This window comes from Odocoileus virginianus, unplaced genomic scaffold, assembly GCF_023699985.2.
Source record: "Odocoileus virginianus isolate 20LAN1187 ecotype Illinois unplaced genomic scaffold, Ovbor_1.2 Unplaced_Scaffold_4, whole genome shotgun sequence".
NCBI classification, from domain to species: domain Eukaryota; kingdom Metazoa; phylum Chordata; class Mammalia; order Artiodactyla; family Cervidae; genus Odocoileus; species Odocoileus virginianus.
In genome coordinates, this window is record NW_027224266.1 from 41,681 (window position 1) to 69,058 (window position 27,378).

Sequence of the window (27,378 nt, forward strand, 5' to 3'; positions counted from 1 at the left end):
AGTCACAGCAAGTGGAAAATCACTCACCGTTGGAGGTGAATTGTAACCGAAGGTGGTGTAATTCTTGAGTTTTCTGTTCAAGGATGTGCCGTAGAAGATTCTGGTACTCTATCTCTTTTTGAACTAGGTGTTCCAAAAGTCTGGTTAGAGCAAAACAAAACATTACTCAGAGAGCCTAACACCATTCAACTCAACTCAAACATCTGTTGAACAGAGGTTTAAAAAAATGGCATAATCCCAGGTGTAGGGTCAGATTTCAGCCTGCACATGGGCACCTTCCTTGGGTTTCTGCCCCTTGTAAACAAAGGCCAGCACTGCTCAGTGTGGGTATCTTCTGTATCAAAATGCATCATAAACCAAAAGATAACCTGATGGTGATCAGGAGAACTCAGCCCACTTGTCTTCCTAAGTCAGGTCAAGTTGTGAAAATGTGGTGAAGCTATTCCCTCCCTCCTCACTGGAGACTACGTCAAGATAGAAGCCTTGCTGCACTTGGACAGCTGGGGGTGGTGCAGGAAAGATGCTGCTCGGAAGGTGGGAGGGACACTACTGCCAACACTTACCCAGAGTGGCACTAAAATGCCTTGCGGTGTTGGTCTTACCAACACTCCTTGGGACAGACCTGCTTCCCTCCTCAGGACAGCAGGTGCCTTCCTGCTGAGCCTAACAGCAGCTAAGAGGTCCCTATGCTACAAGGCGCATGAAGCAGCCGCGGGCTCATCAGCTGCTCCCAGTCAGGCTGGCTGCTATCTCATTACTAATTCTCTTGCGGAGGGAGATACGGTGCCCACTGACCCTGGAAATCAATCACCTTTGAATCCATATATAACGTTTGATGGATCAGGTGATTATTAAAATTACTGGAAAACCATTTTAAAGAAGTGCTATATATACTGTCAACTTTCACATTTTTCAAAACAAAAAAATAGATCTAACAGAACCCTATACAGGGGTGTATACAACTTTTCTTCTGAAGTAGGGACACCCTATTGTAGCCAGGAATGCTCTGCCTTTAAAGAAAGGCATCCTTCTAGGTCCCCAGTTGAAGCTGAGAATATCCCCTTGCCCAGTTCCTTGGGGGATGAAGATGACTTTCTGAGACCTGGGTGAAGCACTCAACAACTGTCCCACCCCTGCCTACCTGCTGGTCTCCTGCCTCAGTTTGCTCAGCTGAAAGCTCAGATGCTGCTGGGGTGGGGCCTCCTGGGCAACTGCTGAAGCCAGCTCGCTCCATCCACGGGCCACCTGTGCCTCACTTGCAGGCGGGTCTGCCGGGGGATAGTCCTCTTCCATCTCATCCGTGTCCTTTTCCACGCCTTCGGTCTCTGAGGCAGGCTCAAAGTGGGCTTGGAGCTCTGAAATCATGGAAGAAAAGAAGCACAGTTCAACAAGGCCATGCTTGGTGTAGCTTATGTCCCAGGCCAGCAAACCAGGCTAGGGGGCTGGCCCGGCCAACGCGATGCTCCATCAGGAGACTGCTGACCTTAATGAAGGGAGAGGAGACTTGTTTTACTTACCTCTACCTGAAAAGATGGTCCCCACACTGCTTTACAGATAAGGAAACAAACTTCAAGATATTAAGTTAGTTAGTTAGGCAAAGGCAGTTTTAAAAAGGGACAAGCAGCCTTCCACCCAGGCCTGTGTGTTTTCTGCAGTTCCCTGCTTGGAGTGGAGAGTGATGAAGTCCTGGGGCTTAACAAGCCACTCCCACGAGTGGAGCCTGGGCTGAGTGCAGGCAGAGGATGACAGGGAGGGAGCAGAGTAAAGAGAGGAAGCTGCACTGTCAACACAAGTGCCTCAGAGCCCCCCTTCCTAGGAGGCATCGCAGGAGGAGGATCAACTTGGGTACTAAGCTGCTCTAACATTTGAAAACTAGAGCCTATGAAAGCTAAAGATTTGTGTAGCTACCACATGATGATTTGGAGAGACAAGACAGCCATTTAAATCATCAGCCAACTAGGAGGTGGTCCTGAGCACACAAGGATCCAGGCCCTGAGGCTCAGTGCACTGTTTGTGTATCGTTAGTCTGCGGGCGTGCTCCTTAGTTATGCTGGGGTGGGGGGCACGTGAATAGCATCAGGAGGTGTGCTTAGAATCACAAAATATTGGCCCCAAATGGCTCTGTGACATCATTTCCTTAATTGCAAGGACGTATATAGCCCAGATGGGAAAGGGAGAGTAACAACTGGTGAGTACAGAGGACCTGGCAGACCTTCCCCATACCCACCATAGCATAATTTACCATGTCCAAAAAGGGGCCCTCACCTGGGATGAGGATGGTGACCGCAGCCTGCACTGCTCGTCGGATGATGTTGTCCATTGCAAACATCCAGTGGGGCCTAATTAAGTGGTTCCTCAAAATTTTATTTACCTATAATCACAAAAATCCAGATTTCTGGTCTGCTGTATTTTTTCAGAAATAGGAATTCTTACCAATTCAGATTTGCTTCTACTCTGAGATGGAAGTGTTAACCATGCTGCCCTGGATTTACATTTCTTCTGAACTGAGTCTTCCTCTAACTGACCCCAAGTCACACTGGAGTCGAGAGGGCAGGTACAGTGACTGGAGCTGCTGCACAGGCCTCTTTGTGGTTTATTCAACAAATGTTTGTGGGGCACCCGGGAAACCTCAGGCTCTGTGGCAGGATCTTGAGACACAAGGCTAAGCCAGACATGGTCTTGGGCCTGGAGCAGCTCACACCTGTTTGTGCAGACACATAAGCTTAAACCACACACCTACTCAGCTGGCAGATGCTGCTCATCCCCAAATCCTACACTCTGTGGCCAGACGCAATCGTCTCAGTCTCATGTACACACACATTCAGCTGGCACGCTGGATTCAGGTGTAATCAGGTGAGAGGAGATGGATACTATGGGAGAAGATGGTAATTGAACTCCACGGTCTCAGCTATGAGCCACTTTGGTGGGCGTCCTACCTTTTGTCATGTTCTTTAGGGCCAAATGGAACACTTACAGCATCTTGAAATCCAAACAGTACCAGGTGAATCTGACTGATGGATGAGCTGTCAAAGTCCAAGTCCACCTTGAGCTTTGATATTGTGGATGCCATCACCCTGTGCTCTGGGCAGCGGATGAAGTCTCTCAGGATCGCAATTATTTGCTTGATGTGGCCGACTGAGAGATGCAACTCTTCTGAACTCTGATCACCAAGCCCCCAACCAAAAAAATCAAGTCACTGAGTAAATCGGGGGCGGGGGCATCGAAGAAGTACTGTGGGCACCTAGACGAACCTGTCCATTAGCATATGGAAGTGGGGAACCCCCAGCTGAGATACCTTCTCTGGTCCTGGAACTTCCTCCATATCCTTCCTGTTAGAGGCTTATGAGACCCCCTCCCCTCCCTGGAGGAATGGGCTGCCATCCTGTTTGACCCCTTGTCAACCACCCCCCACCACCAATGGGCCTTGTCAGAAGTCACAGTTCATAGAGGGCAGTGGCCTCTTTACTAAAAGGACCTCATCCCATCCAAAATGAGTTAAAAGTCACATTTCACCCACAGCCTTTCTTCCTCAGGCTAACAGGCTAACTGCAGCTGGGGGTTAACTGGGCTTTGTGCTGCCATGTGGCCCGTTTTCCACCAGGGGGCAGCACGGCCCCATCAGGGTCTGGTTTCACCGCAGTATTTGGCAAAGGCAGGTTTCAGTGGAGTCTTTTTGTATTCTCTTTTGTTGGAAAAGAGGACTTTGGGAAATACTTATGGTGATTACTGTAACTGCAAATGTTCTGGGGTGGCAGGCCCATTTGCACCTCTCTTGGGACCCTGCCTCGGGCAGAGGGGGTGGGATTGCAGCCCCCACGCCTGGCCTGTACCTGGGCCACGCACTCCTGCAGGTTGGAAGCCACCTGATTCTGCTCCTCCCAGAGGATTTTGTAGAGGATGGCGCGGCGCTCACTGTCCTTTCGCAGCAGGAAAAGGCCCGGGTCCCTGTCTTCCGGGGACGAGGCTGCGCTCCGGTCCTCCAAGGCCGAACTCTCATCCGGAACACTGCGGACAAACGCACGTGACAGTCCTCCGCTTCCCAGGGGCGGGGTCTCTGTGCGGGGGAGGGGGGGGCACCGTGCGGGAGGGGCTGAGAGACGATCCTCCACGTCCCCACCCTCAGGAAGATGAAACTGCAGGAGACGAGACTAGCGTTTCTTCTAATCCCCGGACCACCAGGGTTTTCGGGGAGAGAGGGAAAGAAGGGGAAGGATGGGTAGCAGGGTGAGGATAAGGGGGGATGGGGGGAGGGGAGGAAGAGGGGAAGGGCCAGTGAGCGACCACATCGCCTGCCTCGCTCGCAATGTCAGTGGCCGCCGGCCACCCTACTGATTATGCAGACAGGAAGCCTCTCGTTTACACTAGGACGCACTCAGTGCCCAAGGGCTGCGGGGCGGCCGTACCTGAGCAGGTGGCTGAGCCGCTGCACCGGCAGCCGGGACTTCTCGAAGAACGCGTCGGGCTGGGCGTCGGAGTCCGGGGAGACGGAGCCATGCTCACTGCTGCTGCTGCCTGGCAGCTCCCCGGACGGGGGCAGGGTCAGCACGGCGCCCCGGGGACCCTCTGTCGGGGGCAGCCGGGAGGGCCGGGTGAGCCGGGTGAGCACGGGCAGCTCCTCGGGCCAGGCGATCCACCAGGAGGCCTAAGCCTGCTCTGCTCTAACTGGGGGCGCCAGTGATCACCCAGGGGTCCTGGGTAGATAGAGGCTCTGCCTCCGCAGATCTGGGATGAGCCCAAGACTCTGTACTTCTAACTAACAGCCAGTGGCTCTCCAGGTGCAAGAGGCTGAGCCGGCCTCAGACCCCATCCACAGTGATGCCTCTCTCCTTCCTCCCAGGCACAGGCTGAATGGAGGAGACGGTACCTCACTGTCACCTGCGGGGCTCCCTGTGTCTCTCCCAGGACACCGAGGGACAGTCATTCCCTGGGTTTGGACAAGCCCACCCCTACTGCGCCCCCACTACTCTGTCCAGGGAGATCTCACCTGCTGGCTTGAAAGCAATCCGGTTCTTCTTGCCCTTGTTCACCTGCCTGAAGAATCCCTCTTGGAGCAGGCCCACGGCAGTGGCACGTTTGTGGGGGTCAGGCTCAAAACAGGATAAAAGGAAGGCTCTGGCATCAGCTGAGAGGGTTTCCGGAATCTCTGGGTGGATCTTAAACATCCCCACCTGCATTGAAGGGACAGTGAGGCACACCTAGGTGCACACAAGAGCCATCCAAGCCCAGTGTCTGCCATCCCTGGAGGGCTGATGCCGGATTCCAGCAATGGCCGCGATGACTGGCCTCTGGAATACCACTGAGTATGATGTTCATTGTAGGTCTGTTGTATATGACCCTTTTTAATCTGCTGAGATATACAGGTAATCATCTTATATGATACATAGAGAACAGTAGTTCAGCAGGCGAAATGATGAACTTTTCAATAAATGTGCTCTCAGTATGGAAACCGGTACATTTAGATGAGTACCTCACACCTTTCACAGACATTTAAGAATTTAATTTCTGATGAGTTAGACCCTAGAAAACCCTAAGTAAGAGCATATATAAAGGTCAATCCTCATCCCAAGAAAGGTGGTACCAAAGAATGTTCTAAGCATCGGACAACTGCACTCATCTCCCATGCTAGTAAGGTCATGCTTAAAATCCTGCATGCTAGGCTTCAGCATTATGTGAACCAAGAACTTCAGATGTCCAAGCTGGGTTTAGAAAAGGCAGAGGAACCAGAGATCAAATTGCCAACATTCGCTGGTAGGATATATATTATACCTCTGTAAACTGAGAGTAATTTCTCAAAGTAAGGAGGGAAGAGAAAGCTAAGGGTTTGGGAGTTGCTAGGTGGTGTAGTGGTTAGGACTTTGGTTCCCAATGCAGGGGTCATGGGTTTGATTCCTAGCTGGGATAGTAAGATACCGGCAGAAGGCAGAGAAAGGAGAGGGAAAAGAAAAAAACCTATTTTCTTTCTTGTCCACCTTTGTGGAGAGGTTTCTGCATTGGGAGGAGGTTTTTGATTTGAATTCTCTCTCTCCAACGCCAGCAAACCTAAATCACCCAACATGTCTTACCCTGAACATCACTGCCTGTGGTTCACCGAGCTCATGGAACGGAGGCTTGCCGGTGGCCATCTCAATGATGGTGCAGCCCAGGGACCAGATATCAGCCGGGGCGCCATACCCACGAGGGCCTTGATCGATAATCTCAGGTGCCATGTACTGCAGAGTGCCTATTGGGAAAAAATACAACAAAGATGGTGGGCACCATGTTGTTCAAAAACAAAGTTTACCATTAGTAAACAAGTGTGTGAGCTTCACTCCCCTGTTAATGATAGATGGGGTCCGATCTCACGCATAAATGTTGTTGCATCTTTTCTTGAACTAGAGACATGCAGAGTGCCTTTAACACTAGTCATATTGAGAGAGGATCGCTCAAGCCCTTTGAAGGATAAACGGACCTGATCCAATTCAGTCAACACATCTGAGAGTGCTGCACAGACAGAGGGATTGGAGTGTGAGACCCTCGGGGCCTGACCTGTCTAGAGGAGACAGGCATGATGATGGTGTGCTGAGCAGGGCGGCAGTGTGATGGAGGATATAGTCAGTGCTTCCCAGGTGGCGCAGTGGTAAAGAATCTGCCTGCAATGCAGGAGACACGGGTTCAATCCCTGGGTCAGGAAAATCCCCTGGAGAAGGAAATGGCAACCCACTCCAGTATTCTTGCCTGGAAAATTCCATGGACAGAGGAGCCTGGTGGGCTACAGTCCATGGGGCTGCAAAGAGTCAGACATGACTGAGCACACACAGAGATTAACAGGTGTACACAGAAGGTGCTGAGAACACAGGCAGAAGTGCCTGATTCTGCCTGGTTCGAGTCAGGGGAAGCTCTAGCTGTGTCAATTTGAGCGTCTGAGAATACATACCAAGTCAGAATTAGACATACAAGAGACTTCCTGTGAGAAGGTGACTGAAGGATAAAGGGGAGGGGGCAGTCTCTGATGGCAGAAGAGCTCAGAGACAGCTTAGCCAGGCCGCCCAGGAGGCCCTGACCCAAAGGTGCCCACTGGAAGAGCACCACATCGGTTCTAGTACCTCCACTGTGCTTGGTCACTGGTTGCAGTAGGTGGGGAAAGTATGACCTGGCCAGGAACACGGTGGCCGATCCAAACAGGTGCTGGCTGCAGCCGCCAGTGAGGTAGATTCCTTCCATGAGGCTTGACCGAGTGGCCAAAGCAGGAGTTTCAGGCATGGGGAAGGGCTCGAGTCAAAGCCCATGCATGGGTGGGAAGCACACAGTGAACCCAGGAGTTCTGTCTGACGCAGGCCACGGGGAGGGGGTAGGAAGAATGAAGGAGGCAGCCGCCTGGGTGCAGCCTGCATGGTGCGCTGTGTGTGCTCTGAAACCGCTGGCTTTGGACTTTCTCCTGTGGATCAGGAGCCACCAGAGGCTGCCACAGGGAAAGCGGTGATCAGGGAGGAGGAGCACTTGTCGGAGAGAGGGGGCAGCGAGGTCAATCAAGGGCTCTAAGAGGAAAATCTTTGCTTTTCCTTGAAACTAATCCTGAGCAGAGGAGAGGGGAGTGTGGAAGCAGCAGCAGATGCTGTGTGCTGGCAAAGACGTTTATAATAAACAAGCAACTTGGAGGTGATATTGACCAAAGGGTGAATCGAAAACATTAACACACCAAGAAATTCCAGTGCCTGCCTCAGGATCACAACCATATGACCCAGCAATCCCACTCCTGGCATATACCCTGAGAAAACCATAATGAAAAAAGATAACGTGTACACCCCAATGTTCACTGCAGCACTATTTACAATATCCAGGACATGGAAGCAACCTAGATGTCCATCAACAGAGGAATGGATAAAAAGATATGGTACATCTATACAATGGAATATTACTCAGCCATTAAAAGAATGAATAATATCACTTGCGGCAACATGGATACACCTACAGATGATCATACTGAGTAAGCCAGACAGAGAACAACAAATATCACATATTAACACATGCATGTGGCTTCCCTAGTGGCTCAGATGGTAAAGAATCTGCTTGCAATGTAGGAGACCTGGGTTCGATCCCTGAGTTGGGAAGATCCTCTGGAGAAAGGAATGGCACCCACTCCAGTATTCTTGCCTGGAGAATTCCATAGAGAGAGGAGCCTGGTGGGCTACAGTCTATGGGGTCACAAAGAGTTGGACACGATTAAGTGGTTAACACTAACTATGGTGAAATCTAGAAAAAATGGTACAGATGAACCTATTTGCAGGGCAGGAAGAGAGATGCAGATGTAGAGAAAGCACATATGGACATAGGGTGGGAAAGGGAGGGTGGGATGAGTTGCGAGATTAAAATTGACATATATAAACTACCATGTGTAAAACAGACAGCTAGTGGGAAGCTGGTATACAGGGAGTTCAGCCTGGTGCTTTGTGATGACCTAGAGGGGTAGGAGGGAGGTGGGCGGGAGGTCCGAGAGTGGGGGTACATGTATACACACGGCTGATCCATGGTGTACAGCAGAAACTAAGACAACATTGAAAAACAATTTTCCTCCAATAACAAAAAGTCACACAACCAAAATAGGCTTCCTGAGTCTTGATCAATGAGGACAAAGGGCTCATTGGTTAAAGTAAGTTTGGAGATGCCACCTACTACATCTTCCTCTTGAACATCCAATGTCTTATCAGCATTTTTCTTTCCTGTGAGCATTTTAAAGGCTCTAGGACAGCTCTGACCAATAGGATGTTCTGCAATAATGGAAATGCTCTATTCTGTGAATTCAAGATGGTCGCCACTAGCCACATATGACTGTTGAGCTCTTGAAATGTGGCTGCTGAGACTGAAGAAATAAATGTAAATTAAAATAATTTTTTTTAGATTTTATTTGATTCTTCCTAATTTAAAGTTAAACATAAATTGGAATGTATCAGTGAGTGCAAGAGATTAGCAGGGCAAAAATAACGGCTTTGGTCTCCTGAGCGGAAAGCCTGGTGGGGAGGTGTTCAGTTGGCAGCAGGGTTGGGCAAGATGGAGGCTTGTAGCAGTGGCTGCAGTGTTAGGAAACCTCAGAGTCCCAGGAAGGGAACCTCCAGTGACACAACATCCCCTACAAGCTCCTACTACAGTGAACAACACAGAGCAAGGCCTCCGCAGGCGGTGCGCCTTCTAACTAACCAGTAATTCATTAACTTAGGAGAGCCATGGCGCTGCGCTGTTTATCAAGCTGTCATCTCTCAGCTCTGCTGCACTGGGTCTGGGACTGTGCAAACCACATTTCTGCTCTGCCTGCTCCTCCCGGCAGCTTGGGAGGGTGTGGAGGAAACAGTGCGCCTGTGTGCAAGTGACAGGAAGGAAAGGTTGGCAACTTTCACTCGGGACCCTCAGTTGGTTGCAGTAGCAGTGGTTGGCTCATTACCAGCTTTTTTTTTTGTCCCTCCACACTTTCAGAGCCAGCCTCATCTCGTCCCTTCAGCGTTATGTGCTACAGCCCAGTTAGCACCCCCAATGGAAAGCTTTGAATTCTACTCTCCTCTGTTTCCTCAAGCCCTAGGGATGGAGGCTGCTTTCTGACTGAGTTATCAGTAAACAGTTCTTTCAACTAAATTCTCTCTAAAATAACCTCATGTGCACATCTGTGCTGTCGTGTCCAACTCTTTGTGACCTTATAGACTGTAGCCTGCCAGGCTCCTCTGTCCATGGGATTCTCCAGGCAAGAATACTGGAGTAAGTTGCCATTTCCTTCTCCAGGGGATCTTCCCAACCCAGGGATTGAACTTGCAGCTCTTGTATGGGGCAGGCAGATTCTTTACCACCAGCGCCACTGGGAAGCCCAAAAATAACTGTGGTGATTTCAATTTTCCTGCCTGGGTCCTGACTAACACAATCGTTTAAAGTTAATTCTTAAAAGAGCAAGGGAATAAACTTAGAAACTTACAAAGCAGTAGAAAATAGTACTAAACCAAACTGCAATGGCTTATTGACCTCAACTAAACAACTATCCTTAGTATAATGGTTTCACAACTGGAGGATTAGTCTGCTTCCTGCTGAATTTGGAGATTTTCTTTATATGGAACCATAGTGAACATCCCTGTTTTTAAAGACAGGGACTTCACAATGACATCCATATCAGTTATTTATTGCTATGTACTAAACTACCCCAAAGAAAGACAGAGCTGGAGAAATCAGACTCCCTGCCTTCAGAGTATAGTACAAAGCTACAGTAATAGAGCCAGTATGGTACTGGCACAAAAACAGAAATATAGACCAATGGAACAAGATAGAAAGCCCAGAGATAAACCCATGCACCTATGGTCACCTTATCTTTGACAAAGGAGGCAAGAATATACAATGGAGAAAAGATCAGCCTCTTCAATAAGTGGTGCTGGGAAAACTGGACAGCTACATGTAAAAGAATGAAATTAGAATACTCCCTAACACCATATACACAAAATAAACTCAAAATGGATTAAAGACCTAAATGTAAGTCTGGACACTATAAAACTCTTAGAGGAAAACAGGCAGAAGACTCTTTAACATAAATTGTAGCAAAATCGTTCTTGATTCACCTCCTAGAGTATTGAAAATAAAAACAAACAAATTGCGCTCAAAAACTTTTGCACAGCAAAGGAAACCATAAACAAGATGAAAAGACAACCCTCAGAATGGGAGAAAATATTTGCAAATGAAGCAACTGACAAAGGATTAATCTCCAAAATATACAAACAGCTCATACAGCTCAATATTAAAAAAAATTCTATAAAAAATGGACAGAAGATTCAAACAGATATTTCACCAAAGAAGCCATGTGAATGGTCAAAAGGCACATGAAAAGATGCTCAACTTCACTAATTATTAGAGAAATACAAATCAAAACTACAACGAGGAAAAAAGACCACCTCTTTAACAAGTGGTGCTGGGAAAACTGGTCAACCACCTGTAAAAGAATGAAACTAGAACACTTTCTAACACCATACACAAAAATAAACTCAAAATGGATTAAAGATCTAAATGTAAGATCAGAAACTATAAAACTCCTAGAGGAGAACATAGGCAAAACACTCTCCGACATAAATCACAGCAGGATCCTCTATGACCCACATCCCAGAATATTAGAAACCAAAGCAAAAATAAACAAATGGGACCTAATGAAACTTAAAAGCTTTTGCACAACAAAGGAAACTATAAGCAAGGTGAAAAGACAGCCCTCAGATTGGGAGAAAATAATAGCAAACGAAGCAACAGACAAAGGATTAATCTCAAAAATATACAAGCAACTCCTCCAGCTCAACTCCAGAAAAATAAATGACCCAATCAAAAAATGGGCCAAAGAACTCAACAGACATTTCTCCAAGGAAGACATACAGATGGCTAACAAACACATGAAAAGATGCTCAACATCACTCATTATCAGAGAAATGCAAATCAAAACCACAATGAGGTACCATTATACGCCAGTCAGGATGACTGCTATCCAAAAGTCTACAAGCAATAAATGCTGGAGAGGGTGTGGAGAAAAGGGAACCCTCTTACACTGTTGGTGGGAATACAAACTAGTACAGCCGCTATGGAGAACAGTGTGGAGATTCCTTAAAAAACTGGAAATAGAATTGCCATATGACCCAGCAATCCCACTTCTGGGCATACACACCGAGGAAACCAGATCTGAAAGAGACACGTGCACCCCAATGTTCATCGCAGCACTGTTTATAATAGCCAGGACATGGAAGCAACCTAGATGCCCATCAGCAGACGAATGGATAAGGAAGCTGTGGTACATATACACTATGGAATATTACTCAGCCATTAAAAAGAATTCATTTGAATCAGTTCTAATGAGATGGATGAAACTGGAGCCCATTATACAGAGCAAAGTAAGCCAGAAAGATAAAGACCATTACAGTATACTAACACATATATATGGAATTTAGAAAGATGGTAACGATAACCCTATATGCAAAACAGAAAAAGAGACACAGATGTATAGAACAGACTTTTGGACTCTGTGGGAGAAGGCGAGGGTGGGATGTTTCAAGAGAACAGCATCAAAACATGTATATTATCTAGGGTGAAACAGATCACCAGCCCAGGTTGGATGCATGAGACAAGTGCTCGGACCTGGTGCACTGGGAAGAAGACCCAGAGGGATCGGGCGGAGAGGGAGGTGGGAGGGGGGATCGGGATGGGGAATACATGTAAAACCATGGCTGATTCTTGTCAATGTATGACAAAAACCACTACAATATTGTAAAGTAATTAGCCTCCAACTAATAAAAAAAAAAACTACAATGAGGTATCACCTTACACCAGGCAGAACGACCATAATAAAATATCTACATACAATAAATAAATGCTGGAGAGGATGTGGAGAAAAAGGAACCCTCCTACACTGTGGTGGGAATGTAAATTGGTGCAGCCACTATGGAGAATAGTATGGAGGTTCCTTAAAAACTAAACATAGAACTACCATATGATCCAGCAATCCCACTCCTGGGCATATACCCAGAGAAAACCATAATTCAAAAAGATATATGCACCCCAATGTTCACTGCAGCACTATTTACAATAGCCAGGACATGGAAGCAACCTAAATGTCCATCAACAGAGGGATGGATAAAGAAGATGTGGTACATATACACAGTGGAATATTACTCAGCCATAAAAAGAATGAAATAATGCCATTTGCAGCAACATGGATGGACCTAGAGATTGTCATACTGAGTGAAGTAAGTCAGAGAAAGACAAGTATCATATGATATCACTTACATGTAGAATCTAAAAAAATGATACAAATGAATTTATTTACAAAACAGAAGTAGAAAACAAACTTATGATTACCAGGGGGAAGTAGGGGAGGGATAAATTTGGAGATTGGGATTGACATATATACATTACTATATACAAAATAACTAACTAATAAGGACCTACTGTACAGCACAGGGAACTCTACTCAATACTCTGTAATGGTCTATATGGGAAAAGAATCTAAAGAAAAGAATGGATATATGTACATGTACAACTGATTCACTTTGCTGTATACTTGAAACTAATATTGTAATCAATATTATAAATCAATTATACTCCCAAATACTGTAAATCAATTATACTCCAAAAAAAAAAAAACCACATCTCATGCTAGGAAAAAAATAATAAATTACCCCAAAGGTTAGCAGTTTAAAACAACAGTTATAAAAAAATAAATAAATGAAACAACAGTTATGATCTCACACAGTTTCTAAGGATTTGAATCTATGAACAACTGGGCTGGGTAGATCTGGCCCAGGGTCCTTCATTAGGCTGCAGCCAAAGTTTTGGCTGGAGCTGCAGTCATCTGAAGGCTAGACTGGAGCTCAAGGATCTACTTCCAAGCTCAAGTGGGGGTTGGGAAGAGGCTTTGGTTTCTCACCACCTGCAATCCTCCATAGGGTGGCTTAAAATATGGCTTCCCCCAGAGTGTATAATCCAAGAGAAAGCAAGAGAAATGCCAGACTGCCTTTTCTGACCTAGCCTCCAGGTCACACACCACCACTCTATTGTAATCTATTCATTAGAAGCAAGTCACTAAGTACAGGCAGCGATCCAGGGGAGGGGAATAATAGGTTGTGAATACCAGGAGGTAAGGATGACTGGAGGCCATCTTGGAGGCTCTGGCCACATCTGACTTCCAGTTAGCACTCAACGGCATGCTACAAAAGCATGCTACAAAGCATCTCCGTGTAGCATTGGCCATCTGACTCTCACAACTCCATTAAGGACTCTCAGAAGAGGTGTGATGTACTGTTATTCCCATTTTATATATCAGGAACTGAGGCTCAGAGAAGCTAGGGAAATTGTTCAAGCTAGAGCCCAAGTCTTTGGTCTTCAAATTTAAAGCTACACACCATGACACTGATGATCAAAGTAATAGATCCAGGAGAAGCACAACTGAAGAGAAAGCTGCCTGATTAAGAGCAGCTGATGCAAGAATTTTCAAAGCCATAATGGAACTTCTTCTCATATAACTGGAAGGCCTAGGGCAGTAATAGAAAACTGGGTGCTCTGTTTTACTTATTACTGTGTTCATAGGGAACCACCCAGTCACAGCCAGCTGTGACACAGAGATGGGTCCACATAACTGTTTCTAAGAGTCAGGGGACCATCTTTGGACAGCGTGCATGTTGTGGGTGTCCATGAGCTGTACCACAGGCTGGCTTTTGTGGAGAAAACCAAGTGAAGATGCCATGGTGGGGCAAATGAACGGAGCAATCCTGGAAATTTTGCTCACCTTACATCTGGCTCTCTTAGGGGGCTTCCTATGATCCCTCAGGTACCTACATGGGTGCAAAAGAAGGTGACTAGGGGACCCACAGAAACCTTCTTCTGGGGGTGGGGATGGGGATGAAAGTGACTTTTTTGGAGAGAGTGGTGCTGGGAGGTCTATGCTGTCCCATTACATGAGTGGGGAAGGGCTGTCCCCAGAAGGATGTGGGGCCATGGCGACTTAAGATACTCAACATCCACTCAAGACAAGTGCACTTGAAAGGAGGCCACACGTGTCAGCATCTTCTAGAAGCCCCTGGACAGTGTCAGAGCCCAACGTTTCAAAACTTAATATTAATGATGTAGTGAAAAGAGAAGTAAGGTACAGTTTTCCAGTTTCCAGTACAACCCTTTCCAGGGTTACCCAGTTGTCCTGCCCAAAGGATGGGCCTGGAGGGATGGGCCGCCACAAGCTCCACACCCAGATCCTGTGAGGGCTCCTCATGGGGCCCACTCAGAGCCCCATACGTACATGTCTCCTGCAGACACTGCACAGAGAACTGGTTCCCATGGGCGCAAAAGCAGCTGAGAGCAGCAGAGCAGGGACCATATGGTTGGGGGAGATCACCACGCACTCTTAACAGCAGGTAAAAGGCACGTAAATCCTGGACACCAGATGTAGAACTTGTTGTAGACATACTGCTTGAGGGTCTTTTTAAAGGGAATCCTGCTCAAAGACAGCCTTCCAGGGCCTGCTTCCCTCAGCAGAAAAAGATGGAGAGGTAGTTAGGGTAACAAACAGATCAGGGTGAGGGGACAGGGGACAGTCAGCTGAAGGACAGGCCCATGCTGAGGACTCTGGAGTTATATTTAGAGGGAGCCGGCAGCAAAGAGTTAGCAGCAACCATCAGCCAGGCCCAGAGCACAGGCAGCCACTTAGATCAGGGCCCATCAAGTGAAAACGTTCCCTGTCCCTTTCTCCTGCCCACAGCCGCTGAGAAGGGAAGGAGGTGAGGGAGGGAGTCTAGGCCGACATCCTGACCCCTGCAGCCCTGCCACAGACCAGCAGGGACAGGGGCGAAGAGTCTGCCCTGTGCATGGGGACCAGCGTGTGGATGAGCTCAGGCAGACCCTGAGATTCTGCAGGTTCGATTCCAGACTACCACAATCAAGAGAGTATCTCAATACAGTGAGTCACAGGAGCTTTTTGCCTTCTGAGCACATGGAAAAGCTATGTTCACACTATACTACAGTCAATTAACTGTGCAGTTGCATTGTATTGCTGATGGCTCAGCAATAGATAAACCCACCTGCCAATGAAGTAGATACAGGCTTGATCCCTGGGTCAGGAAGATCCCCTGGAGAAGGAAATGACAACCCACTGCAGTATTCTTGCCTGGAGAATTCCATGGACAGAGGAGCCTGGCGGGCTATGATCCATGAGGTCTCAAAGAGTCAGACGTGACTGAGCAACTAAACAGCAACAACAAAGCATCATATCTAACAAAACAATGTACAGACCTTAAATAATCCTCGATCACTAAAAAATGCTCACCATCATCTAATGATGCAAGGTTGCCACAAACCTTCAATTTGTTAAAAACAAACAAACAAACGCAGTATCTGTGGAGTGCAGCCAAGCAAAGCACAATTAAACAAGACATGCCTGGGTATCAGCCAGAACCCTTCCAGTGAATGGATTTGGACTGCATTTGCTTCTCCAAGTGTCATTAGGCCTTTCTTTCTGTCAACTAAGGGTGGCTGGAAAAGTCACAGGAAAGGACTGGGATATAAGGGACCATGGAGACAAAAATTAAAATTACCTCTTTTGAGTCCAACAGATTCAACACGTTAGTTATGCACATAAACCTAATTCTCTCAAAGGCTCCTGCCAGCTCTAAGTGTAAATGAGTGTTTATTTCATTAACGCAGACTTCAGCCTCACTTGCTATGAGCCAGGTAGTGGTTAAAGTGCTTCATTCCAATATCAACAAATTTAATCCACATAAAAACCCTCTGAGGTAAGTATTTTGAGCATCTCTGTTTTACTTATGAAGAAACTTCAGACACAGAGAGGTTAAGTAACATGTCCAAGGTCACAGAGCTAGCAAGAGGTTGAGCCAGACTTTGAACCAAGGCTGTTCACAGCCAGAGATCAGGAGAGAGTTCCTGTCCTAAGTTTCACTCCTAGGTATCCAGCAGAGAGGAATGAAAATGCATCTCCACACAGAGGTTTGTATCTGAATGTTTACAGCGGTATTGTTCACAACAGCCAAAAAGAGGAAACAATTCAATGACCATTAACTGGTAGATGGATAAACAAAAGGTGGTCTAGGGACTTCCCTGGTGGTCCCAGTGGTTAAGAATCCACCTTCCAATGCAGGGGATGCAGGTTCAATCCTGGTCAGGGAACTAAGATCCCACATGCTGCAACTACTGAGCCCACACACTTTATAGCCCAAGTGCTGCAGGAAGAGAAGCCTGCATGCCAAAACTAAAGAAAGCCTGCTGCAAGGAAGATCCAATGCAGCCACAAATCAAAACAAAGCAAACCAAAATGTGGTCTATCCATACGATGGAATACCATCCAGCCAGAGAAGGAATGAAGTACCAATACATGCTACAGCATGGGTGAACATCAAAAAGATTCTGTGAAGCATAAGAAGCTGGGTACAAGGGACTACATACTGTATCTTTCTGTCTATAAGAAATCTCCAGAGTGGGAAAATCTACATAAACAAAGACAGAATAGGTCAGTGGTGGGCTGGGGTTGACTGTAAGGTGGCACCTTTTTAGGGGTGATGACAATACTCAAAAATTGCTTTGCAGCAATGGCCGCACAACTTGGAAAATTTACCAGAAACAATTGTAATGTGCACTTTTAATGGGTACATTTATGATATGTGAGTTAAACCTCAATAAAACTGTTGCAAAACCAAAAGTGAAGGGGGCTGACCCTGGTCATAATGGCCCTTCCTCCTGTTATAGCTTGTTAATAGCTACGGTTAAAAGCCTTCAGAGGAACACCAGAGGGGAGCACTTCAGGCCATAAGGTCGTGTGAAACCTCTATCTCTCCTTCCAGGCTCCAAACACTTCTGGGCATTTGTGCGGAAATGCCTGACCATGTCCCCCTGCACCCAATAGGACTGTGGCACCAGGCCGTCGAGATTCCTTTACAGAACCGCTCTGTTTTGCAAAGAGTAATTATATGCAGGGGAATTTCCTACCCCAAATGAGACCCCTTCTTTATTATCCCCCAAACACCCCTGCATTATTTTGCAATGCAAAATTCCTGCCTCAAGCCAATTACTTGGGAAAATGTGATATGCTATAATGAATTATACATGTGTTTTCTTTATGAATTTTTTTCTCCTTGGGGATGGTAATTTTGAGATAAATTGTTGGGGGTTTTAAGTTTTTAAATAACTTCTTGCCTTATCAGAGCCCCTCTTGCTATATATTACCAAGCTAACTGGTGGCTTCCAAAGAAAAGGAAAAAAAAAGTCATTTTCAATTAGACTAGTAAAAAAAATATGCCAGTCATACATGCATGCATACATACATACTCTCTGATATATACATGTCAATATGCATATATATATATACACACATACATATACATATGTAAGTACAATTATCAGAAAAAAATGAATGAAAATTCAATATACTTCTTGGGAGACTCTGGTGGGGTCTTCAAAAGTTCCCCATTTTGAGGTGCATGTACCTCCCTTGGTGTTACAACTGAGAAGTCACTTCTGATGCATAAAAGTTCTCCTCAAATAGAGAATGAGTCTCCACTGTGGGCGTCCAGTGGCTGACACACAACAACTCTCTTGTTAGAGAAAAGTCTGTCAAAGCTGAGACATTATTCACCAAAACTAAGGCAAAGTCTGTCTACTCTACAGTTTGATGTTATAGGGATAGAACACAGTCATCTGCCTTTCATAGCATATACTGGAGCTTTAATATTGCATAATATTGATAGAGGATGAGATGGTTGGATGGTATCACCGACTTGATGGACATGAGTTTGAGCAAGCTCTGGGAGTTGGTGATGAACAGGGAAGCCTGGCATGCTGCAGTCCATGGGGTCGCAAAGAGTCAGACATGACTGAGCGACTGAACTGAACTGATAATATTGTAAGTGCTCTTTCATAATTCCATCAAACAAGAGCTTTGTGATCCTTTCATTACGCCTTTGGGGACCATAAACCTTTACTTATTCAAAATCAGTACTTCTTTTCAACGATCAAAGTTTCTGTTTTGCTTTCAAGTGGGAATAACAAAAAGCCATAGGCAGCTTTCGAGCATCATTCTACTCCCTGGTTGAGTAAATGGAAAGCTAGCTGACAGGTTTATAACACTCTTTGAATCCAGTTCCTTGCAACACTTAATCGATTCCATCACTGACACACAGCAAAGAAAACATAAGTGCTCAAATCCGCTAAGAATACCATATTCCTCAGAAGAATCAACTGCCCTTGGAAAAATCATCATATCAATGCACGAGGTGCCAGAATTCCCTAAAGTAACAGGCCAGTTTTATAAAGGACCAATAAGATGTCCTCATAAGTTGTCTGAAGGGTACCGTTACTCAGAATCACTCACGATTCTGAATAATGTGCTATTAACTTTAAAAAGATGCTGCCATTTTGTTGGAAAACCTCAAGCAGAGGGCTACACCTATTCAACCTTGGCAGACAAAGAGGAAAGTAAGGCAATCTGGTTGCTGCAAATGGCTGAGCTTGTCATCCTGACAGAGCTCAAACACTCTGAAGTTGGGGACAACACACAGTCCACTTCAACTACCAGCTGCACTCAGGTGCTCGGTGAGTAACTCCCAAAGGACTGCGGCTCCAGCAGCCTGACTCCAGGATGGCCACCCCCCAGCAAGCATTGTTCTGCTTACCAGCAAAAGTCTCCGTACACGGATTCACTCCTGCAAGACGTTTCGAGGTGCCAAAATCAGAGATCTTCACCACTCCACTATAGGTGTTCACCAGAACATTATCACCCTTTGGAAAAGGAAGATCAAATGCTTAAAGACAGAGTTCAACAAACTCAGGTAAAACTGACTTGGGTCTTAACCAAGGGTCATGCATCTCTAGGAAGACTAGATTCTGCTCAATCCACCCTCTCTGACAGTGCCCACAGCTCCCATGATCTGAGATGCAAAGCGACACCCTGGAGGCTCAGACAAGCAAGTACCTTGATGTCTCTGTGCACAATCTGGTTTTCGTGCAGGTATTTGAGGCCTTCCAGGATCTGCTTGGTGTAGAATTTGATGGTGGGCTCCTTCATCGGCCCCCACTTTGATCGCAGAAGAGCTGAAAGGCTTCCTGGAAACAGACAGAAGAAAGCTCCTTAGGGTGATGAAGATTCAAGTATACAGGTTCAGGGAAATAAAATGTGCTGTTTCTAACCTTATGGAAGCCCTCATGCCCACATCACTGTATCTGGCCTAAATGCACAGTCTTTCCTCCCTCTCTAGGGCCTGTTTCCAGATGCGCAAGCAGAGAAGGGACTGGACGAGACCCAGCCCATGAGGCTGACCAGAGGTGGAGGGTGGGAAGGAACCCCTGGTGACCCCTGAAACTCAGCCAGGCCACCTTGGGGCTTAGCTCTGTTCAGCTGCAGGGAGTCGGGAGGAGAATGTGGCAGTGCTCTCTGAACTTGGAGGGCTGGCCTGACACTGTAGGTCCTGCGCCAACATCTCACCCTGAAATCAGAGGTGGGTAGGAGCAGAGTGAAGGGCCCCTAAGGGAGACTGGGACTGGGATCACAGGAGGCTAGGGCTCTCGGTGCTCAATGTGAGAAGCTCCCAAGGCCAGGTCCCAGGGACAGGACTGTCTTAAAATTACACCCCTATTACACTATGAAACACTGAACCTTGGGGCCAGAAGAAAACCTCCCTTCACCACCTTCTGACCCTGTGTTTCTGAGCTCACTGCCCAAGCCCTCAGCATCAGCTCGTCTCCCTTACACAGTGTGGTGCTATGCCTCAGTTTCTCCGTCTGCAGAAGGGCGTGTACACACCTATCTCCAACTCTGTGGTCATCCTCAGATCTTATACCTGGAACACCAATTCAGATTCTCTGCTTAGACTATGAGCAGCTTGAGGGAAGATGAGACTGCACTTCATCTTAAATGTAACCCTCAAAATCTAGCCTTTTCGTACTGTTCATGGGGTTCTCAAGGCAAGAATACTGAAGTGGTTTGCCATTCCATTCTCCACTGGACCATGTTTTGTCAGAACTCTCACCATGACCTGTCCATCTTGGATGGCCCTACATGGCATGGCTCATAGTTTCATTGAGTTAGACAAGGCTGTGGTTCGAGCGATCAGATTGGTTAGTTTTCTGTGATTGTGGTTTTCAGTCTGTCTGCCCGCTGATGGAGAAGGGTAAGAGGCTTATGGAAGCTTCCTGATGGGAGAGACTGACTGAGGGAGAAATTGGGTCTTGTTCTGATGTTCAAGCTGGATTTAGAAAAGGCAGAAGAACCAGAGATTAAATTGCCAACATCCACTGGATCATCAAAAAAGCAAGAGAGTTTCAGAAAAACATCTACTTCTGCTTTATTGACTATGCCAAAGCCTTTGACTGTGTGGATCACAACAAACTCTGGAAAATTCTTAGAGATGGGAATACCAGACCACCTGACCTGCCTCCTGAGAAATCTGTATGCAGGTCAGGAAGCAACAGTTAGAACTGGACATGGAACAACAGACTGGTTCCAAATCGGGAAAGGAGTATGTCAAAGCTGTATATTGTCACCCTGCTTACTTAACTTATATGCAGAGTACATCATGAGAAATGCTGGGCTGGATGAAGCACAAGCTGGAATCAAGATTGCCAGGAGAAATATCAATTACCTCAGATATGCAGATGACACCACCTTCATGGCAGAAAGTGAAGAGGAACTAAAGAGCCTCTTGATGAAAGTGAAAGAGGAGAGTGAAAAAGTTGGCTTAAAACTCAACATTCAGAAAACTAAGATCATGGCATCTGGTCTCATCACTTCATGGCAAATAGATGGGGAAACAGTGGAAACAGTGACAGACTTTATTTTGGGGGGCTCCAAAATCACTGCAGATGGTGACTGCAGCCATGAAATTAAAACGACGCTTGCTCCTTGGAAGAAAAGTTATGACCAACCTAGACAGCATATTAAAAAGCAGAGACATTACTTTGCCAACAAAGGTCCATCTAGTCAAAGCTATGGCTTTTCCAGTAGTCATGTATGGATGTGAGAGTTGAACTATAAAGAAAGCTGAGCACCGAAGAATTGATGCTTTTCTCTATGGTGTCAGAGAAGACTCTTGAGAGCCCCTTGGACTGCAAGGAGATCCAACCAGTCCATCCTAAAGGAAAGCAGTCCTGAATATTCATTGGAAGGACTGATGCTGAAGCTGAAACTCCAATACTTTGCCACCTGATGTGAAGAACTGACTCACTGGAAAAGACCCTGATGCTGGGAAAGGTTGAAGGCGGGAGGAGAAGGGGACGACAGAGGATGAGATGGCTGGATGGCATCACCGACTCAATGGACATGAGTTTGAGTAAACTCCGGGAGTTGGTGATGGACAGGGAGGCCTGGCGTGCTGCAGTCCATGGGGTCGCAAAGAGTCAGACATGACTGAGTGACTGAACTGAACTGCCTGGCTCTTAAGATAATTAGGCTTTTAATGTAATGACAGGCTGTTAATAACTATGGGTTGAATGAACGATGGAATACAGATTTCAAGATTAAGTTTTTACATGTGCATTCAAATTATTATTAATTTTATCATTATTTTCTTAAAATGAGCACTTACTGAGTTCTTGCTCTCTGCATGGTAGAAAGCCTTATATTCATTACCTCATTTACCCAATCCGACAAGCCACTGAGATAGTATCATGACTCCCATAATTATTACTACTCCAATTATTATAGTACTTATTAACACTCTTATTTTAAAATTCATTTATTTACAGAAAATTGAGGTCACACAGCTGGCAGATGGAAGGACCAACCCAAACTAGACGGTGGGCTCCAGATGGGCGGGACTCCTACCCCCGCATACTACTGCCAGTTTTCGGGGACTTTGTGGATCAAGCACTGGTGTTCACTTTTACAGTCAACATGTTATTTTGCAATGTCATTAAAAACATCTCTGTTCCCTCTCCTCCAAAGCATATTTAAACTCCTAGGCTGTGAAGGCCTCAAGGCCAGAGACTATGGTTTATTCATCTCTATGTCTCTAGTGCTTGGCTCAGCAGCTGGCATGCAGCAGATCCTCAATGAATATTTGATGACTGAACCACCAGATCAGGGCTGGACTGTTTATGTGACATTGCAAAATCTGCATCTGACTCCTCGGGGAAACAAAAGTCCTCCCACACCTAACACATCTGTCACTTTTTAATGGCAGGATGGATAAGGGCGTTTGTGTTTTATTTTTGTCAGTGATTTTCACGGTGTGAGACCAAAAGACCAGCAAGCACTCACCCCCAGGCACCTGCTCCATAAATATCTTGATGTAGCCGTCCTCGGACACGGAGCCTAGGTACTGAACGATGTTGCGGTGCTTGAGGTACTTGTGCAGGGCAATCTCCTCGTGCAGAGGCTGGGAGTACCTGGGAGCAAAAACAAAGCTAGTGTCACCTGCCAGCTCCCTGGGGCTTGGGGTCCACATCGTGCCCTGCCAGTACCTGCTCTGCTGCCGGCCATCCCTTCTTTCCAGGAATGTTCTCTCCCCGGACTCCCAGGAGACTACTCGGCTTCCCGTCTGTTCTAGTCTTACTCTGCAGACTCACTCCAGCAATAGTCACTTAATGGCCCTCCCAGCCTCAGCCTCTAGCCTCCTTGGTCTGTTCTCTAGCTGCCACAATCCTCCTTCCTAAAACGCACACCTCATCATATTACTTCCCTTCACAAAGTCCACATAAAGACCTCAGTGCTGGGGACTTCCCTGGTGGTCCAGTGGTTGAGAATCTGCCTTCCAATGCAGGGGATGTGGGTTTGATCCCTGGTCAGGGAACCAGGATCCCACATGCTGTGGGGCAACTGGGCCCGCAGGCTGCAACTGTTGAACCTGTGCTCTCTGGAGCCCACATGCCACATCCAAAGCCACAGCGTACAGGACCCCACAGGCCCCAACGAAGACCCGATGCAGCCAGAAAAATAAATAAATATTCAACAGAAACCACACTGCTCAACATGGCACACAAGGACCTTCAAACCCAGGTCAGACTACACCTTTAAAACTGTCTGCTTTGTCCCAAGAGCCCCCCAGTGCCCTACATCTTACAGTCAAGTCACAGCAGACCATTTGTTCATGCCAGCAGCTTCTCCCAACAAACAACTACAACACCCCATCCATCGTGAAAATAAGAGACAGAATACTGGACGAGGAATTCAAGACACTGGATCCTAGTCTTGTTTCTTCATGTCCTTGGAGAAATCATTTAACCTTCTTAGCCTTAGAAGGTGGACGAGTTCATTTCAGACCCTGCCTTATAATTCAAATATCATAACGCTCAATCCCATTAAAAATGAATGGATGAACACATGAATAAATAAAAGAATAAATGATGAAGAGTCTTGTCATTTAGTCACTCAGTCATGTCCGACTCTTTATGACTCCATGGACTGTAGCCCTCCAGGCTCCTCTGTCCATGGAATTCTCCAGGCAAGAATACTGGAGTGGGTTGCCATTTCCTCCTCCAGGGGATCTTCCTGACCCAGGGATCAAACCTGAGTCTCCTGCATTGCAGGTGGATTCTTTACCACTGAGCCACCAGGGAAGCCCAATGAAGGGTTCTACAGCAGCTAGAAATCATTTCTAATCTATCCCAAATAATTTACTGAGCCCCTGGCTGTAGGGATATTTGCACATATCCATCAGCGTCCATCACTGAAGGCAACATTGCAGACATTGTCAGAGCATGGCTGTGGAACAGGGAGCTATTGTTTCTTATGCCACAGTCATTATTGTGTATGTTGTGTATGTTCTCTACAGAAACATTTGACAGTCAACACACTCTTGTTTAGAATTAGGAGGTGTATGAATTTTAAATGGAATAAACATTTAGTTAACACTCTAAAAAATGTATGAGAAATAAATTGCTAGTACTAGTGGTTAAAAAAATACTCTAAAATCTATGGATGAGGTTGAAAGGCAGGGTATAGAAAAAAGTCTGTGTTGCAAAAAACCAAATTTCTTTTTACCACATTTTCTGCAATGATACATCTGAATATATAATAACCATTTAAAATTGTTACAATGGGAACTAAGGCACTGAGTCACATTTTAAAATATTGGCAAACAAATATCAATGTAAAAATGTTCATTTCTACCTGATGGGCGGGGAAAAAAACTACAGTCTTCTTTTAAAATGTGACTCTGCGATCCACATGCCTGTAAGTGAAGCTGTTCCATTTTCTTGATCTATTTACAATATGCAGGCACAAAAGCAGATCACCCTTATGAGAAAAAAAAATTAGAAATTTTTTGATGACAGAAAGCTTTCATCCTTACTCCCTCCTCAGCACCATCAGTGGGGCACACGGGACCTGGGGTATGGAGGTGGCAGCTGCAGAAGGCCCGCCCCGACTTGCCTGCTATCTCTCTCTGGAATTTCTTTGATGGCTATTCGCACTTGATTGCTCAGATCTCTGCCAGCGTACACGACTCCATACGTGCCCTTCCCCAGCACCACTCTCTCACCTTTCACATCATGGTCATACTCATACTATAGAAGAAAAAGTAATGAGATAAAAAAGCCCACACATTGTCCTGCAATTTTAAAAAAATTTACAAATAACATTATTTGAGTATCAGGCGGGTTACATTTCTTAAGTATTTTTCACTAAATAATTACTTTCAAGGAGTAGAGTTCTCAGTTACTCATATATTCATAATATGGTTTTATGAAATGAAATACAAGAAATTTAAAACTATAGCTCATGTGTAACTTGGTGAGCTGACCTGTTGGAGATCTCTCCCCACTTTAATGCTGCAATTTTAAAAATACTTCTAAGCAACTATACTCCAAGAAAAAATTTAAATTTTTTTAAAAAGACAAATAAAATAAAAATGCTTCTAAGTATGTTGAGTACCACAAACAGGTGCCTTCCTGCATGATTTCTATCAACTTGTCAGGAAAACAACCACTTACTATATAGTCCAGAAAAGAACTGAAGGCAAATAAAACTAAAATTGATTTCATACAAAGTACACATGCTGCCTCACCCCTGGCTTTTAGAGGTACAGATTTAGCACTGAACACTGCAAAATTCCACTTGTCATTAGTATTGCTCTTTTATTCCCCCAATCTTATTATCAAAAACCTATGGGACTTTGCTGGTGGTCCAGTGGTTAGGGCTCTGTGCTTCCACTGCAGGGGCATGGGATTCAATCCCTGGTTGGGGAACCAAGATCCCACATGCCACATGGTGCGGCCAAAAAAATAAAGTAACAAAAAATTGTACAGCTTCATTCCAGTTCACTCTTCTCAGTGATAAAAACAAATGGAACTCCAGGCTGAGCAATATTTATTTAAAGCAGAAGTAGTCAGACATTCTTTCTGTTATTTTCTACGCCCCACCATGCCTCCTTACAGAAGTGCATGGAACATGCATACATGTCCCTTCCCATCCATGTCTAGGGATGTGCACAACAATTACAATTACTAGTGTGTCCCAACACTGTCTGATTTAACCAGACATCAGCCAGACAACCAGACATTCATAACAGGCTTTTATCTCCCACCTTCCTCTGCCCCCACATTTGTTACCTTCAAAGGGCATCACTCAGTTCGTTTTTACAACTAACTTTGATTTTAAGCTAAGAATTCGAGTACCTGATTCAATTATGAAAATGAATCCCTTTGATATTTTCTGAAAGAAACCTCAAAGAACTAATTTCAGCTCACTTGAAAGTATAATTAAAACTCACTAAGTTACATGGACCTGAATTAGTGGTTAAGTCTGACAAATTGTGCAGGATTTAAACACATGTGTAGTGGTGTTGTATCTGTGAACCATCACTATGCTGTCCAAAAAAAGCTTACAATGATCCTTTCAGAATATTATTTTCTTAATATTAAGAAATTAACATTAATTTCTGAACATTAATATCATTATATTTAATATATGCAGTAGATATAACTAAAGTCTGCTTCTAGTTGTCCAACTATTTCTCTTGTGGTTTTACAAATATTATTAATTAGCATAGAAAAAGCTTTTCTGTCAGTTGTACACCAAAGGGAATTTTAGTCTAGTCCATGTCAGATTTTTCTTACACATTCTGGTTGATGGGGTCCCAAAGTAATGAGGTTTTTCTATAGAGATGCATTAAATTTAATCTCTGACAGTCATGAATAGTGTTTGCTAGCTTGTTCATGAATGATTACTTAAAAATACACACAAAGAACTTTCACACCAAAAATGGGACACTTTCTTTAAGTATCAAAAGCACAACAAATAACTTTTTCCATGTTCTAGGTCTTCTGCGACTCACCTCTAAGGTATCCCCATCAGTCTCTCCCTCCAGCTCCACTGTGCTGCCCACTCCATTGGTTATCATCTCTTTGACCAAAGAGCAAAACCTAGAACACCAAACATCACAAAGATGTTGTTAACTATGATCGTTCCTATTCCTTACCTCAAACTTAGCCTTATTACATTAAACTGTGATTAAATATAAACCAAGCTTTTACAAGTTATAGAGCAATCACTCTACCCCTTGAACTGACATGGTACTTTTCTGATATGGCTATCTAATCTAGTTTAAATATCCATATGAATTGGGAATCCCCTCTATACAGCATCCCCACCAACTGGGTGGCTCATTGATACTTGAACACCCCCAGTGTCAGAGAACTCATTACCTTACAAGGCAACCCATACTTCAGTGAATTCGATGAGAAATGCTTCACTTATATTGAACTAAGACTTCTTTTATGGGGGTCCCATTGACAGGCTGCTTAGAATTAGTCTCTTTTGTGCATAACTGCCCATTAGATAGGTATTGGGTTAGCCAAACAATTTGTTCAGGCTTTTACATAGCATCTTATGGGAAAAAAAAAAAAAAACTGGAAGAAACTTTTTGGCCAACCCAACACATAATTCTATCTTGTCCTTGTAAGTCTTTCCTTCTT

General features: G+C 45.3%; 1 protein-coding gene across 1 annotated transcript in view; it reads right to left on the reverse strand.

The window, feature by feature from the left end:
* The window catches only part of MAP3K15 (mitogen-activated protein kinase kinase kinase 15), a 148,816-nt gene that overhangs the window by 1,940 nt on the left and 119,498 nt on the right, over positions 1–27,378 (reverse strand). The window contains exons 14-26 of the mRNA XM_070462387.1: positions 26,739–26,826; positions 24,836–24,969; positions 22,724–22,851; positions 19,442–19,572; positions 19,143–19,248; positions 6,063–6,220; positions 4,985–5,168; positions 4,404–4,563; positions 3,831–4,005; positions 2,975–3,160; positions 2,266–2,371; positions 1,142–1,355; positions 28–140 (exon numbers count right to left, since the gene is read on the reverse strand). Coding sequence (XP_070318488.1) covers positions 28–140; positions 1,142–1,355; positions 2,266–2,371; positions 2,975–3,160; positions 3,831–4,005; positions 4,404–4,563; positions 4,985–5,168; positions 6,063–6,220; positions 19,143–19,248; positions 19,442–19,572; positions 22,724–22,851; positions 24,836–24,969; positions 26,739–26,826 — 1,883 coding nt within the window. The remainder of the gene's footprint in view (positions 1–27; positions 141–1,141; positions 1,356–2,265; positions 2,372–2,974; positions 3,161–3,830; positions 4,006–4,403; positions 4,564–4,984; positions 5,169–6,062; positions 6,221–19,142; positions 19,249–19,441; positions 19,573–22,723; positions 22,852–24,835; positions 24,970–26,738; positions 26,827–27,378) is intronic.